The 13,999-nt window shown below is 44.1% G+C and overlaps 2 protein-coding genes across 4 annotated transcripts; one reads left to right on the top strand and one right to left on the bottom strand.

Moving 5' to 3' along the window:
* Nucleotides 1–284: 284 nt before the first annotated feature.
* On the bottom strand, nucleotides 285–12,621 carry LOC126624500 (probable flavin-containing monooxygenase 1). 3 transcript variants are annotated; one of them, XR_007624117.1, is made up of 6 exons: nucleotides 12,134–12,621; nucleotides 11,781–12,018; nucleotides 11,489–11,664; nucleotides 10,894–11,255; nucleotides 9,838–10,680; nucleotides 285–900 (listed from the first exon to the last, which is right to left on the bottom strand). XR_007624117.1 is itself a non-coding variant. In XM_050293566.1 (5 exons), exons 1-5 carry the CDS (start codon nucleotides 12,569–12,571, stop codon nucleotides 10,338–10,340), a joined length of 1,557 nt encoding a protein of 518 aa, XP_050149523.1. In that variant the 5' UTR covers nucleotides 12,572–12,621; the 3' UTR covers nucleotides 9,232–10,337. The 3 variants fall into 3 exon arrangements, 1 of the variants encoding a protein (XP_050149523.1); XR_007624116.1 differs by lacking the exon at nucleotides 285–900 and adding an exon at nucleotides 9,232–9,790; XM_050293566.1 differs by lacking the exon at nucleotides 285–900 and having other exon boundaries at nucleotides 9,232–10,680.
* LOC126624509 (3-ketoacyl-CoA synthase 5-like) lies at nucleotides 3,665–4,641 on the top strand. Its single transcript, XM_050293575.1, has one exon. It carries the CDS (start codon nucleotides 3,880–3,882, stop codon nucleotides 4,639–4,641), a length of 762 nt encoding a protein of 253 aa, XP_050149532.1. The 5' UTR covers nucleotides 3,665–3,879.
* Nucleotides 12,622–13,999: the final 1,378 nt, after the last annotated feature.

Below are 13,999 nucleotides of genomic sequence, written 5' to 3'. Positions count from 1 at the left end.
TTATCATTTCTCAAGAAAATATATCAAAAATTCTTCTTCTCGAATATTATTAAATAGTAGCGCACAACTGGTGTAACCTTTTAAGTTACACATTGTAGACATCGAAATTTCGGTAAATAAATGTTGACCGATAAATCAAAGTGTCAACGCTCATGTATTACATAAATTTTACACGTAGCGTGTGACTCAACGAAAATTGAAATGAGTTGGAAAAGTCATCAAATAGGACACGTGTCAACACCTGGCAGAAACGAATTATTGCATTTGAATTATTATATTCAAAGTTAGGCCTTGGAAAATTCTATAAATACAAGCCCATTTCATTCATTTAGAAAAACCAAAATCATTAGGCAAAACTCTTGAAGCTCTGAAGCTCTGAAACTCCGAAGCTCTCAAGCATCCAGGTTCCCGAAGAATCAAGAAAGCCTTCTTCGTTCTTCGTTCATCGTTCTTCCAAGATCAAGCCCCGACGGCCCTTGAAGAAAGTGTTCTTCGTTCATCGTTCTTCAAAGATCAAGCCCCAACGGCCATTTGGATCAACAATCATCCACCAATTCAAGATCAAGCCCCGACGGCCCTTGAAGAAAGTGTTCTTCGTTCTTCGTTCATCGTTCTTCCAAGATCAAGCCCCGACGGCCCTTGGATCAACCATCCACCAATTCAAGATCAAGCCCCGACGGCCCTTGAAGAAAGCACCATCGTTCATCATCCGTTCATCCAAGATCAAGCCCCAACGGCCATTTGGATCAACAACGTCGACAAATCCACACACATCCAACCGTTCTTCAAGATTAAGCCCAAAAGCCCTTGAAGATCTGTTCATCACTGTTCTTCAAGATCAAGCCCAAAAGCCCTTGGAGATCCGTTCATCACTGTTCTTCAAGATCAAGCCCAAAAGCCCTTGGAGATCCGTTCATCACTGTTCTTCAAGATCAAGCCCAAAAGCCCTTGGAGATCCGTTCATCACTGTTCTTCAAAGATCAAGCCCAAAAACCCCTTTGAAGATCCGCTCAAATCCACCTTCAAGATCAAGTCCACGGCCCTTGAAGAACGTTCATCCTTAGATCAAGCCCAACGGCCCTTTGGATCAATCGCACATCCACAAATACACACCTTACGGAGATTGAATCAGAGGATCAAATTTAAGAGAGATTGGAACCCAAAATCATCAAAATACAAATATTTGTTTGTGCACGTCGTTTCTTGTCTCTTTCGTTTCAGGAATTTTCCGTGTTCACAAATTGGCACGCCCAGTGGGACAATCTCTGCCTCTCATCTCTTTCTCCGTTCAAGAAATTCAAGCGCACTTCCAAAATTAATGGCATCAAGGAAGGCTCAAACTGTTCCCGCAACCGGCGCAAAGAACAAAAGCGTCCTCGTCGCAACTGGTGTCACTTTAGGCATCACGACTCGAAGCACGGCAAGAGCTACTTCTGTCGCCTCTTTCACCTCTGCATCAACTCTGCCAAGGGAACAAAAGCATCCAAGGCACGAGCCTTTGATCACCTTAGCCTCACTAAGGGCACCAAGGGGGGAAAGCCCAAGGAAATACTTCGAATCCATGCTCTCTGATGCCGATTCAAGCGACAGTTCAGCCATGCAAGTCATGACCATTGGAGCAACTTCAATCGATGAGCAGCTGGCTCAAATGAATGAAGCAATCGCAAGGCTAACCCGAACTGTGGAAGAAAAAGACTTGCAAATTGCAGCACTAGTCAACCGACTGGAGGCGCAGGACGGTGATAAACCCGACCCAGAGGATGATCCACTAAAGGGAGGAGCTGGCGGAGACGAAGAACCCCCGGTGAAGAAAATCGATGGGAAGCCGGAGCCAGACCAAGCAGCGGCACTCATGGGATCTCTTTCTATCCAGCAGCTGCAGGAGATGATCACCAACACCATCAAGGCACAGTACGAAGGGAGCTCACATACCTCCTTGTTCTACTCGAAGCCCTATTCCAAGAAGATTGATGCCCTAAGGATGCCAAGGGGTTATCAACCACTAAAGTTCATGCAGTTTGATGGAAAAGGAAACCCAAAGCAGCACGTTGCACATTTCGTTGAAACTTGCAACAACGCGGGGACGGAGGGAGACTACCTCGCCAAGCAGTTTGTGCGCTCGCTGAAAGGAAATGCCTTTGAGTGGTACACGGACCTAGAGCCTGAGTCCATCAACAGCTGGGAGCAATTGGAAAGGGAATTCCTCAACCGCTTCTACAGCACCCGCCGCACTGTGAGCATGCTAGAACTAACGAGCACAAAGCAGTGGAAGGACGAGCCAGTCATTGACTACATCAACAGATGGCGCACTCTAAGCCTCGACTGTAAAGACAGGCTCTCGGAAACCTCTTCAATCGAGATGTGCATCCAAGGCATGCAATGGGGTTTGCAATACATCATTCAAGGCATTAAACCACGGACTTTCGAGGAATTGGCCACTCGCGCCCATGACATGGAGTTGAGCATCTCCCATCATGGGAAGAAAGAACCGATCGCCGACTATAAGAACGACAAAGTTCTTGGGACAAAGGTGGAAAAGGCTGCATGGAAACCCACCAAGGAAGCAATGACGGTCAACACATCTCTCGTCAGAATCTCCACACGAGGCAAGGCGATTCAAACCGAAGCTTTTCGTGATCAAGAGATGCGTAGACGCACTTTGAAGGAGCTTGAGGAGAAGACTTATCCATTCCCCGACTCTGATGTGGTTGCCATGCTGGATGACCTGTTGGACAAGAAGGTGATTAGTTTGCCTGAGTGCAGACGGCCGGAAGAGATGAATCATACCGACAGTCCAAGATACTGTAAATTCCACCGCTTCATCAGTCATCCGACAGAAAAATGTTTCGTGTTGAACGATCTCATCATGAAGCTGGCTCAGAAAGGAATCATCGAGCTAGATCTTGACGAAGTGGCGAAGTCAAACTATACCACATTCACTTCTGGCTCTTCCGACTCAAAGTTTTCACCTCAACCGCTGGGGGCATCGTCCAAGACAAGCAAAGTTGAAGGATGGACTCAAGTCACTCCTAAGAAATTGCACAAGAAGCATACGCCTCCTCCACAAATCCGCCAATCGGAAAGGGGGCAAAGCAGCTCTTGTCAACCTTCAAAGCAACGTGAACGTGTTGAAGATGATGAAATTGTGACACAAAAATCGTCCGTTGCCATCACGATGCGCGACTTCTTGCCCGAAGACTTCTTCAATCACGCGGTCAAAGCTCTTTGCTATGAAAATTGTGAGGAACGCCTCTCCCGGATTGCTTGACAAAATTCACAAATGCTCATCGCCTGCACGAGCCTAAACTGCATGGCACAATGCTCCTGGTCTGCACGAGCATAAAAAGGCAACACCAACGCTCCTGGTCTGCACGAGCATAAAAGGCAACACCAACGCTCCTGGTCTGCACGAGCATAAAAGGCAACACCAACGCTCCTTGCCTGCACGAGCTGAAACTGCAACACGGCACCAAATGTTCATTGTCTGCACGAGTTGAAACTGCAAACGGCACCAAAAGAAAATACAAAAAAAAAAAAAAATCTCTCTATTTGAACTACGTTTTGACTTGATCTCTTTCTTTGGAAGGGTACGTAGGCAGTTTGAATATTCAATTTCAAGTTCAGTCACACCAAAATAAGGAATAAAGATTTTTATTAAAAGTTTTGATGTTATTACAATTTCTTTGTACAAATTTGTGGAAATAAAAAAAAAAAAAAAAAAAAAAAGAAAGAGGCCCAAGCCTTCCTCCATTTCACAGCCACCAGATCCCATGCCCAATAGGCCCATGAAGAGGCCCAAGTCTCTCTCTCGCATCTCTTTCCCCCTCGTCATTGGACCTGCATCATCCTTCAAACCCACAGAAGAACCCAGCAAACACCATGCCTCCAATCTTGCAGGACTTCTCCAACTCCGTCAAGCTCAAGTATGTCAAGCTCGGCTACCAGTACCTCGTCGACTACGCCTGTTTCAAGCCTCCGGTCACCTGCCGCGTCCCCTTCTCCACCTTCATGGAGCACTCCTGCCTCAACCTCAGCGACAACCCCAAGAGCGTCGAGTTCCAGATGAGGATCCTCGAGCGCTCGGGCCTCGGGGATGAGACCTGCCTCCCTCCGGCGATTCACTACATTCCGCCCAACCCCACCATGGAGGCCGCTAGGGGCGAGGCAGAGCTCGTCAAGAAGACTGGGCTCAAGCCCAAAGACATCGATATTCTCATTGTTAACTGTAGCCTCTTCTCGCCGACGCCGTCGCTCTCAGCGATGGTGATCAACAAGTACAAGCTCCGAAGCAACATCAAGAGCTTAAAACTCTCCGGCATGGGCTGCAGCGCCGGCCTCATTTCGATCGATTTGGCGCGCGACCTCCTCCAGGTGCATCTCAACTCCAACGCTGTGGTCGTCAGCACCGAGATCATCACCCCGAACTATTACCAAGGCAACGAGAAGGCGATGCTCCTCCCAAACTGCCTCTTCCGGATGGGCGGCGCCGCCTTGCTTTTATCAAACAGGGGGTCCGAGCACCGCCGCACAAAATACCGATTGGTCCACGTAGTAAGGACACACAAGGAAGCCGATGACAAGGTGTATAGGTGCGTGTTCGAAGAAGATGACAAAGATGATCTTGTATCTGTAGTTGTATAACAGCTGCTGCTGCATGCGCATACTTCTTCCATTGAATTGCAATTACGATTGCTGCACTTGAATTATCACAAAGATTGCAGTTGCAGTTTGCAAATTCTGAAACACCACCACCGTCACCACCATATATATATCTGCAGTAAAAGTTGATCGAAAAGTTGATAGCAGCGCAGCTAAAGCGGGGGATATCGTGGCAGTTCTCCACGGGGTCCCTGAAGCGGACTCTCAGCCACTACTCCCTCCATAGCACCAGCAGAACAGCTCTCTGCCCATCCTCACTTGGCCCTAAGCCTTCATCTCCGCCAGTCTCCTTCGTCCTCACTCCACCCAAACCCCACCTCTACACATGGAGTGCACACCCGGAGCTAGTGAGCCTCCAAACCAGTCACACGTCGACGAGATCAGGGTCTATTTACCACCGCCATGTGCTGCATCGCCTCAGCCGCTACACCCGGCCTCATCGCCACCTCCGGCGAGGATAGCTGCGTTTGCTGGTTCGATAAGCGATGCAAAGATACGATTGATATCATGGAGGTAGGAGAGGATCCCATTTTCTCCTTACGTTTCAGGCCGGGAAATGAAAATATGATATATGCTGCATCCGGGAAACAAGTCGAGAGCTTTGATGTCCGTCTGGGGAGTCCATGCTCGTGGAAGCTCCTGGAGAGCTTTGATTATAACAAAGAAGAGATAAATCAGATTGCGTGCAGTTGTAAGTCCTCTTTTCTTGCTGCTCATCTCTGACGGCGGATATGGGCTGACCGAAGCGGTGGGGCTAGTAGAGCCAGCGAAGCCAGCAACTGAGAAAGGGAGGCTGAAGTCGAAGCAAGCAGTGAGGACGGTCGTGCTCCCTGAAGCTTGCAGGACAATGAAGTTCGTGGCTGGGCTTTTGACGACGATGTTGATTGACGGATGGTGGAGCTCGTGATGGGCAGAGATCTTCGGCGAGGCTCTCGTTGGGAGAGTAGGGTGTCTTGGGAGATTCCCTCGAGCTCGTCACTATGACCACCATGATAGCAAAGAACTTCAACGACCGCCGTCAAACGACTAGCCGGTCGTGAAGCTCGAAGCACCATCTTCTCGGCCTCCTTGCTCCGCTCCCTGTAAGTTCCTCTTGCCATCAACCAAATTTATACACACAAAAAAAAAAAAAAAAAAAAAAAAAAAAAACAAAAGAAGGGTGGTGGTGCATCTGGCACCACGTGAAAAAAGGGAATGGTGCATGGGCACCAACTAAAGAAACAGAAAATAATACAAAAAATAAAAAAAGGGGGCATGGTGGCATCAAGCACCAGAAAAAGAAAAAATATATATATATATATAAAACATAAAGGAAAATTTGGGGATAGTGGACGGCAAAGAGGAGTGGTGACATGTGTGTATATATATTTGTTATATATAAAAAAATATGATTTGTGGAGTTGCGTCAGACAAGCAGTGGCCATCACTTAAGTTATGATGGTGGATGTGAACACCACCGAAAAGCAAAAGGAAAAAGGTGGGTGTGCGTGTGTATGTACATTGTGTGGGTATATATTATATATATATACATGGCACCGGAAGCACTATGTAAAAAAAAAAAATATATATATATATATATATATATATAATAAAATAATATTTATATATGTATACATGTACATCTGAAGGAAATAAAGCTCGTTTATTGATTTCTGAAAAAAAAAAAAAATAAAAATTTACAAATGTGCAAACGAACGGGAAGGAGTCTTCATTGCTCAGGTGCCACCTCACCACTCGGCAGAGCTCCAGAAATGAGAGGCGCTGGAGGTTGACTGTTTGAAGCCTCACCACTTGGCGGAACTCCAGGAAGAAGAGGAGCCAAAGGTTGATCATTCGGAGCTTCACTACGCGGTACAGCCCCAGAAGACGAAGGCAAATGTTGCTGGAACAAACCCACAAACCTCCGATGATCAAGTAAAATCTGACCATCAGATTCCTGCATCTGGTCAATTTTCCTCTTCGTGTTTGTGGCATAGTTGTGTGCAAGTTTGTGCAACTGTTTATTCTCATGCTTGAGCCCTCTGATCTCCTGTTTGAGACTCATCACTTCAACCGCCAACGATTCAACTTGACGGGTTCGAGCAAATAGGCGTTGGGCCATGTTGGACACAGAACCCGCACATTGCACACTAAGAGCCAGGGACTCCTTAACAGCCAACTCATCAGACCGCCTGGAAAGTAGTCTGTTATCTTTGGGAGTGACAAGGTTCCGGGCCACCACCGCAGCGGTCATATCAGTCTTCATCACCGAATCCCCAACGGTAAGAGGACCAGTAGGGGATATGAATGATGGGCGCCATATGTTGTCGGGAGAAGGCGGGACTGCCTCTTCACCAAGGTTCAAGTCAAAAGGACGATCGGAGGGTCCTGACATTTTCAAAGTGTTGAAGAAAGAAGAGGTTGGACGAATCAAGATCTTAGAAGTGCAAGAAGGGAGTTTTCATAAGTAAAATTCAAGTGTGCTTTGAAACGAACAGCGTGCCTCTATAAAAAATCAGCACTCGACGGGATTTCAGAGATCGAAGAGGCGAGCTCAGAATTCAAAGAGGCCATTCAAAAATCGAAGAGGCAAGCTCAGAAATCGGAGAAGCATCTTGCTTTTCCAGACGCGTCGGCACCCATCACACGCAAACTCAGCTTTGAGAAAATCACGGGCAATTTGTCGAAGCACCGATCCCAGATATCGAAGAGGCGCCAGTCTTTTTTAGCCACGTCAGCACCCATCACACGCAAACTCAACTTTACGAAAATCACTGGTAATTTGTCGAAGCGCCGATCCCAGTTATCGAAGAGGCACCAGTCTTTTTCGGCCGCGTCATCACCTGTCATATGCACACTCAACTTTGCGCAAATCACGGGCAATTTGTCGAAGATTTTCGGTGAAGGAGAAAGCACGTGAAAGTTTACTGTTCAATCACGCGTTAGTTGCCGACACAAGTGAAAGAATACTACCTCTACAGGTATTAAGGGACCTCCTATAACTGTCCACCTTCACCTTCCATAGCAAGGCAGACACACAGAGCCTCTCTTCATCTCAAAAAAAATGTTTTCCCAACGAAACCTCTCGAGTCATTCAGTGTTCCTTATTCCTTGGAGTACCTCTGCAAGCCAATGACTCCAAAGCAAAAGTATCTCATATCACCAGGGTAGAAAGCAAGAGTATCTCATATCATGCACTCTCCCTGTCCTTTCCTTTGTCCTTGTTTCTACCTACAAAGACAAGGATAAAGAAAACAATATGCCGGAACTTCCACTCAAACTCGGGTAAGGAACCGACTGCTTGGAACCCTTCCCTGAATGCCTACCTAGCACTGCTCTCGAGTACTCGCCTTCCACTGCTGCTGTACTTTTAAAGAAGCTGCCACATCTGCTTGGAGGACAGATAAGGCAAGTGAAAATGATACCTTGCAGCATGTGGAGACAAGGTGCAGAAGGAACAAGCAGAGAAGAATGCGGTCTGCACGATCAACTCAGCAGAAGGAGTCCGAACTGAGGAACTCGAGAAGCTGCCACATCTGCCTAAAGAAACAAGCAGAGAAGAATGCAGCATGCACAGTCAACTCAGCAGAAAGAGTCTGAGATGAAGAACTCGAGAAGATGCCGCATCTGCCCGAGGATGGTGAACTCGTTTTGACCCTCAAATTCTTGGGTCGACTTACTAGGCGTTGTGGGCTGCACGTGCCGATTCACCACCCTTGAATCAAATCCTTAAAGACCAAGTCACCAATTGGAAGAGGAGCCCATCAATCTCGAAGATCATACCGTTGACCAAATTACTTAGGTGTGAATTAGAAAGATTGAACAAAGCAACAAGTCGTCACCTTCACCTCGTGCCTGCCTGCCGTGTGTTCGAGTCAGCCTTCAAGAATCAAGCCTCAACGGCCCTTGAAGAAGCTTCCAGCCAAATTCAAAATCAAGCCTCGACGGCCCTGGAAGAAATCACAAGTCCGATTCAAGATTAAGTGTCTACCACCCTTGAATCAAAACATAGTTCAAGAATAAGCTGTGGAAAATCAACAATTGGAGGAATCTAGAAAATCCTTCAACCCAGTTCAAGATCAAAGCTGTGGAAAGTCAACAAAGCGCAACAAAATACGTGTCGATTCACCCACTACCAAAGCCAAAGATCATCTACCACATGAAGCTCCTTGTGGTCCAATTTCAACCTTCAAGATCAAGCCTCGACGGCCCTTGAAGAAATTTCAAACAAAAGTTCAAGAACAAGCCTTAAAAGCCCTTGAAGAAATCTCAAAGCCCAATTCAAGATCAAGCCTCAACGGCCCTTGAAGAAATCTCCAGCCCAATTCAAGATCAAGCCTCGACGGCCCTTGGATCGACATCTACAGTAAGGGACTTCAAAACGCATCTCCTACACGTGACAAGCACATGTATACGACGTGCCTTGAAGTGGGGGCATTTGTAGACATCGAAATTTCGGTAAATAAATGTTGACCGATAAATCAAAGTGTCAACGCTCATGTATTACATAAATTTTACACGTAGCGTGTGACTCAACGAAAATTGAAATGAGTTGGAAAAGTCATCAAATAGGACACGTGTCAACACCTGGCAGAAACGAATTATTTCATCTGAAATATTATATTCAAAGTTAGGCCTTGGAAAATTCTATAAATACAAGCCCATTTCATTCATTTAGAAAAACCAAAATCATTAGGCAAAACTCTTGAAGCTCTGAAGCTCTGAAACTCCGAAGCTCTCAAGCATCCAGGTTCCCGAAGAATCAAGAAAGCCTTCTTCGTTCTTCGTTCATCGTTCTTCCAAGATCAAGCCCCGACGGCCCTTGAAGAAAGTGTTCTTCGTTCATCGTTCTTCCAAGATCAAGCCCCAACGGCCATTTGGATCAACAATCATCCACCAATTCAAGATCAAGCCCCAACGGCCCTTGAAGAAAGTGTTATTCGTTCTTCGTTCATCGTTCTTCCAAGATCAAGCCCCGACGGCCCTTGGATCAACCATCCACCAATTCAAGATCAAGCCCCAACGGCCCTTGAAGAAAGCACCATCGTTCATCATCCGTTCATCCAAGATCAAGCCCCAACGGCCCTTTGGATCAACAACGTCGACAAATCCACACACATCCAACCGTTCTTCAAGATTAAGCCCAAAAGCCCTTGAAGATCTGTTCATCACTGTTCTTCAAGATCAAGCCCAAAATACCTTGAAGATCCGTTCATCACTGTTCTTCAAGATCAAGCCCAAAAGCCCTTGGAGATCCGTTCATCACTGTTCTTCAAGATCAAGCCCAAAAGCCCTTAGAGATCCGTTCATCACTGTTCTTCAAGATCAAGCCCAAAAGCCCTTGGAGATCCGTTCATCACTGTTCTTCAAAGATCAAGCCCAAAAACCCCTTTGAAGATCCGCTCAAATCCACCTTCAAGATCAAGTCCACGGCCCTTGAAGAACGTTCATCCTTAGATCAAGCCCAACGGCCCTTTGGATCAATCGCACATCCACAAATACACACCTTACGGAGATTGAATCAGAGGGTCAAATTTAAGAGAGATTGGAACCCAAAATCATCAAAATACAAATATTTGTTTGTGCACATCGTTTCTTGTCTCTTTCGTTTCAGGAATTTTCCGTGTTCACACACATATTTGAAAGGAAAGGAAGGGAAATGTAGATTTATATTTTAAGTCAACGCACTATTGAACATTTTAAGATGGAGCGTAATCCAATGGTCCATAAGGCTCAAATAATTCAGCAAATAGTCCCTTCTTTCTTTTAGGGTTCCATCCCATGTCCTTGCACAACTGGTCATTGTACCATATATGAACGGTACCGTTGCATGATCTCCGATAGTATTTGCCCGCGTATCGCTTTGCGAATCCGTCCCATTCGTTCACATCTTTCTCCATCTCTTTTATGCTTGGTAACGTAAATGTGCCTCCAAGAAGCTCAGCTACCCACCTGCATCTCATCTCGGAGGTGCACAAGTTTGAAAGACTCTCGGAAAATCCAATTACGGCTAGTTGTGGAATTCGTCCATGTATGCATTCCCTGATTGAAATAGAAGCATAATGAGTCATCAGATTAATAAAACGACCAAATATATCTACGTGTGCACGCCACATTTACTGATCACTTGTCTCACAAAATTAAGACCTAGCTAGATATAGATGGGACTCGGACTAGAGTTATGTGATAGATGTGATCAACAAATGTGGTATATTTGGCATAAACTTGCCGCAATGTGCTTTCAGAGGAGCTAACCTGTAGAGGGGTAATATGGCCTCCGGCGAACCAGCTATATAATCCTGAAAGGTAGGAGACACAAAGATGTCTTTGAGCTTTTTATCACCTCTAAACCCAGTAGCGAGTATCACCAAATCTGTCTTCACAGGGGATACTTCCCCTTCAACCAAAACGCCTTCCTGGCAAAAGCTGAAGCTGCTGGGGGATTTTTTCAGTATGATGCTTCCCTCTTGGACTCGATCGTAGAACTTTTCCGGTATTGTTGAGATCAGACAAGAACTAATTTCTTGAAGAAAACAATGCTTAGGTACCATTCCGTACTTGGCCAACCCAAGCTTCTTAGTTAAGTAGCTTTCAACAAATTTTGAAAATCCCCATCTCTGTTATAATTCACAAAATATATTCTTAATAAACTCCCTCTTTTTACAAATAGATTAATACTAAGTTCATAAAAGATAAGTTGATGACGCTTTACCGCAGTGTTGGCAAGTAAGCAATTCATACCGTGAGGGTTTGAACCTCACTGATTCCCCTTCCCTAACAACTAATTATTTAACCTACAACATTATTGCTTATAAAAAAATTCATGAAAAATAAATATAAAAAAGTTTACCAGAGGTGAAAGAATTGTTGCAAGGAGACCAAGTAGGATGCCTTCACCAGGCTTATGAATCAACAGCTCCGAGAAGCGATTAACGTATAGGTATGTCAGGGGAACACCCCATGGAAGATAGTCAGGAAGAGTCCAATGCTCTGTCTTGTAAATTACTGTGCATGGATGTTCAATCCCTGCAAACCAACCAATTAATCAAGAAGAATAGGTAATACAAACTATGAACAAAATGATCACAATATTCTGGGCACATGCCATGTGACAATCAATTAATTTTCACCAAACTAGCTACCATTTGCGTTCGAACACTCCATTGCAATGTCCAGTGCAGATTTCTGAAATCCAACAACTGTTACACGCTTTCCTTTCACGAAGTTACGCGCTCTTTCGTAATCCATTGCGGCGTAATCCTTTGAGTGTATAACCTCCCCATGAAATGCTTCTGGCCCCTTGTTGAAAGGGAATTCAGGAATGTTTGGAACATCACTAAACCGTCCGATGCAGAGGATCACAAAGTCCACAAGGTACACCTGCTTATGCATAATCAGATCAGTATGACTTTAAAATTGACAGTATGAAAGCATAACATAATTAAATTCGAAAGGATATATACATATATCTATGCATGTAAAAATGAGAAAGCACCTCCGTTGAACGGCTATGTTTGTCTTCTACTGCAACTTTCCATTTCCCTTTGGAGCTGAAAGGCTCTCCAGTTCCACCCCAGTGACTCCAAGCCTGCATCTCATCCTCAGATGCACCTTCATACTCGATCCCACACACTTTGGTGTCGAATTTGATGTGCTTAAGCAAGTCAAAATGTTGAGCATATGATTGGATGTAATCCAAAACTTGATGCTGGCTAGGAAAGTCCTCTTCCACGGAAGATGGCCATGGAAAATCTGAGAATTGGTAAAGCGGTTTAGGAGTTTGGAGCTTGGTAGACTCAACAGTTTTAATCCACACTCCTCCAATGCTGCTCGTAGATTCAAACACAATAGGTTGAAATCGCTTTGAAAGTGTGTACTTACAGGCAAGGAGGCCACTAATCCCAGCTCCTACAATGGCCACCTGCTTTCCCATTTCTGAAAGTGTTGGATATCAGTCACTGTATGCTTTTGATTTTATACCGTATTCATTAATAAATGGGAGGATGTAATTAAAAATAATTTCGTGCCGACGTGAATTTTAGATGTGTGCACTTTCAAAATGACACGTGTTGTTTTTTTATAGGATTAGTTAGTATATTAGGTACTCCTAGTGTGACCAAGTATTGTCCAAAAAATAATGAACATGCTATGTAATTTTTTTGGACTTTAAAAAATAAGAAACACGTAGTATTTTTTGATTGGGTTAAGTTAAAAAGTGGGTACATAGAGTACTTACTAGTTAGTATCTAAGGTATTATTCTTGTTCTTTCTTAATATACACAATATTATCGACATTTACAGGTGTGTGAGTAAATTAAGCCTCATAATGGGCTAGCCATAATAATTTGGTTCACATTCGTCTTTAGTGAGAATCGAACTTAACTAAGACCTTTTATTTACAAATAAAAAAAAATTCATTATACCATAATACTAAGTAGCTATCCTCATTCTTTTAACAAACTAACTTAAACACACTTAAGCCAAACAAAATACAATTAACTTAACAAGCAGTTTGTGATTTAATTCCAACACAATAAGGTTTGGCGCCGAGCCCAATCTGAGACAAGAGTTGGCGGCTAGGATTTTCTACTTTAAGAGCGCGTTTACTAATCCGTAATCAAATTGAGAGGAATTGAATTGACGAGGAATTTGATTGAGAATGAATTGAAATGAGGTGGAATTAGAATCAGATTCATGTTGAAGTTGTTTACTAAAACTGTCTGGAATCGAAGTAGGAATAATGTTGAGTCTATATAAGCTGTTTACTAATTCACTTCAATCGGAATGAAAACTAATTTGATTACTATATTGCCCTTACATAAATAAATTATTTTCATACTAATTAATTAAATTAAATTTATATAATAAGATAAATAACAAAAACGTAAAAAACAAAAAAGAGAGGAAATAAAATCATTAAAGCCATCATCATCTTCCCCATATCTTCACGCTTGAAATTTATCTTTCTTCTTTCTCCTCCTCTTCCTCCATTTTCTGTCTCTAATTACAGAACCCTCAGTCCACAGTATTCAGAACCCCTACCCCGCATCTAGGGTATTTATCCAGAACCCCCATCCAATCTCAGGAGGATGCCACAACCCATCACATCAATAGAAAAAATAAAAAAATAAAATAGAAAAAAACGGTTTTCATAGAGCGAAAGTGATAAGGAGATCGTTCCTTCCATTCGGTTTCGGTAGAATATGAGAAGTTTTGGCCCGCTGCAAATCACAATTTTCCTCTCAATTGAATTTGTGAAATGACGATTTAGGTGTTCATTGTTCCAAATCACAATCGTCGTTGAGGCATCGTTCCAGATCGCGACGGTGGGGTGTATTTGCTGTGAGAGAAACACACAGGG

The sequence above is a fragment of the Malus sylvestris genome, chromosome 5 (assembly GCF_916048215.2).
Source record: "Malus sylvestris chromosome 5, drMalSylv7.2, whole genome shotgun sequence".
Taxonomy (NCBI): domain Eukaryota; kingdom Viridiplantae; phylum Streptophyta; class Magnoliopsida; order Rosales; family Rosaceae; genus Malus; species Malus sylvestris.
The sequence above is the reverse complement of the archived record's forward strand: the minus strand, read 5'-3'. Positions and strand labels throughout refer to the sequence as shown.

What these genes read in the sequence shown, in the direction of transcription:
- LOC126624509 (XM_050293575.1), top strand. Translation starts at nt 3,880, where the DNA reads ATGCCTCCAATCTTGCAGGACTTCTCCAACTCCGTCAAGCTCAAGTAT.
- LOC126624500 (XM_050293566.1), bottom strand. Translation starts at nt 12,571, where the DNA reads ATGGGAAAGCAGGTGGCCATTGTAGGAGCTGGGATTAGTGGCCTCCTT. An exon ending in AACATAGCCGTTCAACGGAG is followed by an intron (nt 12,019 to 12,133) that starts GTGCTTTCTCAT and finishes ATGCATAAGCAG; the next exon opens with GTGTACCTTGTGGACTTTGT. An exon ending in CAACAATTCTTTCACCTCTG is followed by an intron (nt 11,256 to 11,488) that starts GTAAACTTTTTT and finishes GAATTATAACAG; the next exon opens with AGATGGGGATTTTCAAAATT.